The sequence below is a fragment of the Cyprinodon variegatus genome, unplaced genomic scaffold (genome assembly GCF_000732505.1).
Source record: "Cyprinodon variegatus isolate N-32 unplaced genomic scaffold, C_variegatus-1.0 Scaffold966, whole genome shotgun sequence".
In the NCBI taxonomy this organism is placed as follows: domain Eukaryota; kingdom Metazoa; phylum Chordata; class Actinopteri; order Cyprinodontiformes; family Cyprinodontidae; genus Cyprinodon; species Cyprinodon variegatus.
The window spans coordinates 263,504-266,243 of NW_015151419.1; the positions used below are offsets into that span (position 1 = coordinate 263,504).

Sequence of the window (2,740 nt, forward strand, 5' to 3'; positions counted from 1 at the left end):
GACAGCATGAAAAGTCAGCTGAGCAGGTTGCCAATATAAAAGGAAAAGGTACAAAAGAAAACATAGAGAGGAAAACAGCAAGAGGACAGGAAATACAAGTAGAACAAATAATGTATGTCTATTCTATTAAAAAAAATTCTATATCTGAAAGATGTTTCTGTTTTATGCGTGTCTTCTCATTTCAGAGAGCTCCATGCCTGTCTTTGCCTAGGGCCTCACATTTCCTAAATCCGTCCCTGTATCATGAGGTGCCGATATTTAGGACAATAATCGTCCTGCTTTACTACGCCATATCAGCTGCCAGCTCAGGTCTTGAGCTGCTTCACAAACACATCTATACACTTCATGAAACCAAACAGACAGATTATGATCAGCAGTGCATTTCCCAAAAACACGTGAACCAGTGTGGTGGTCCAGAAAGCAAACATGTACACAGTTCTGCTGCAGTATGGAGACGCTGCTACAAGCTGCGGTAACGGTTGTTGGTTGTTTGTCAGGTTTCTGTCTATCCTCCCATCGGTGGTGTTGAGGGACCCAGTTAGAATCAACCCCAATAAGATCGGGGTGTGTGTGAGGTTCTGAAGGCTGTGGTTCTGGGAGGCCGTCAGGTTGTCAGGTGCAGGAAGGGTGGCGGTCCTACTGGTGGAGCCCGTGATGTTCTTCTTATAGTTGGGTGGATATATGGAATAAATGTGATAACTGCCTGGGAGCACAGAAACCACATGAAGAAAAAAATATTATCTTAACAAGAACATATTTCTCAGAGTAAATAGTTCATTCAAATTAAAATAAAACCCAGAATGGGATTCATGAGAACAAAGAGAAGACGTGTGGATTTTAATGCAGCGTTTGAGAGCTGGGACTGACCGAAGAGAAGCCAGCTGAAAGACGCGAGGAGCAGGATGGCCACACCGACCTTCCAGATGGTCTGACTCTCTGCTGCAGGAGACACGAGCTTTGGCAGCGTGAACATGGCCATCACCAGCAGGGCCAAGACCCCAAACACCATCACATACACTGGGATGACTGGTCTTATTGGGCACTCCTCCCTGTAAACCAGGCCTGTTCATAAAAAGTCAAATTAGTTTAAACTGTTTGAACCAACCCTAAAAATGGCGTCATTATATTCTTTTATTGGCATATATTAAACATACTAAGCAAGAAATAGTATTTGGAGGCATTAATGAACCATGTTTGAGCCGCAATAGAATATTCATTCACAAAATGAAATCACCAGTGTCACAATCATTGTTTGTTTCTGGTTCTCACTTGGATTTGTGTTTTTTGGTGTTTTTCTTCAGTTTTATGATTTATTAGAATAAGTCAGGTCTTGCTTTATCTGTTCTATTTTTTATGCTCATACTTGGTATGTGTTTCTCAAGCTTATTTTGCAAATATTGTTTTACTTTATTCTTCATCCTTTAAACTGATATATCTTAGTCAGGTTTTTATCATGATATATTTTGTTTGTTTTGACTTATGCAGTGCTGTAAGGTTAGACTATAAATAAACCTCTAACTCACTGAGCCATTTCTGGCTCACTGTTCTTACTTGGGTCCTCTCTGAAAAACTCCATCTGACCATCAGAGGTAACTTAGCCAAACGCAGTTGAGCCGGGTTTAGAATAAACCTGCATCTAAACTTTTTTCTAGACCCTGGTTATTTATGCAGAGTAACTTCATCACTTTCCCTTAAGACAACCTTTTAGTCCTTCCATCCTTAGCTATTGCACGATTCTGCCGAAAAGACGCTTTTCAGACCTTCTATGTCCTCCTTTCTAGAATTAGTACTTGATAGTATAAAGCATATTCTTTTACTAAAAAGCTCTTCCATTTTTTTCATGACTGTACTTGTAAGGATTTATCCGTTTTGTTCCAATTTAAACATGCATGGTTTTGATGTTGATCATCGCTAACAAGTAAACATTTTTATGGACATTGAATTAGTTTCTTTAGTGTAATTTGGAAATATAGCCAAAATAGCTGTCAGGTGGCAGGTGTGTACCATTTTCTTTCCAACAAAAAGGTAAATCTCTGCAGATTTTCTCCAAAACCTGAAACTTGATTCATTAAAAAATATAAAAGCAAGAAAGATAAAGAAATCAAATCTTCCTGTGTTGGTAAAAACTATACAATTGAGTAATAATTTAGTGTCTAACTTACCCAAAGCAATCTGAACAACTGGAAAGGCTGCTATGATGAAGAATGCACATCCTACAGAGGAAGCAGCTCTTTGTCAGCATAACTCATCAGTACAGCCGTTTCTATGCTGGATTTTTACAGCACTTACCTGCCATAAACAGGCCTGCACCGAGGACGCCACACAGACATTTCCCCTGAAAGGAGCCTGCCATTGTATCAAAGCTTTCAGTCAATCAGAACCTACAGAGACTCTCTGATTAATCAGTTCTTTTTTGCACCAAGAAGGATATTTACTGTATGGATGGCAGGAAGCTTCTGTTAGAATAAGTGAAGCTGTTCTTTCTTACAGCATGTCTCAACCTCAGAAATATGCTTAAAGGATCTGTTTCATCACTTAGGAAGAGAGCGTGCAAGAAAGGATTTTCATCCATTGCATCAGAATCACAGTATGACTGCAGCATTACAAGACTGTTTATAACAGCGTGTTTATGCTGCCACTCCCAGATGAAGCAAAACCATATGCTAAATTAGTTAATCTTCCTTTAGTTACATTTAACGTCCTAATTAGAAAATGCTGCTTATTGGTCAGACTGACCCTA

General features: G+C 39.3%; 1 protein-coding gene across 1 annotated transcript; it reads right to left on the reverse strand.

Annotated features, from left to right (window-relative positions):
- Window positions 1-282: 282 nt before the first annotated feature.
- Window positions 283-2,416, reverse strand: LOC107100391. The gene is made up of 4 exons (XM_015398850.1): window positions 2,290-2,416; window positions 2,163-2,213; window positions 868-1,062; window positions 283-703 (listed from the first exon to the last, which is right to left on the reverse strand). Exons 1-4 carry the CDS (start codon window positions 2,351-2,353, stop codon window positions 306-308), a joined length of 708 nt encoding a protein of 235 aa, XP_015254336.1. The 5' UTR covers window positions 2,354-2,416; the 3' UTR covers window positions 283-305.
- Window positions 2,417-2,740: the final 324 nt, after the last annotated feature.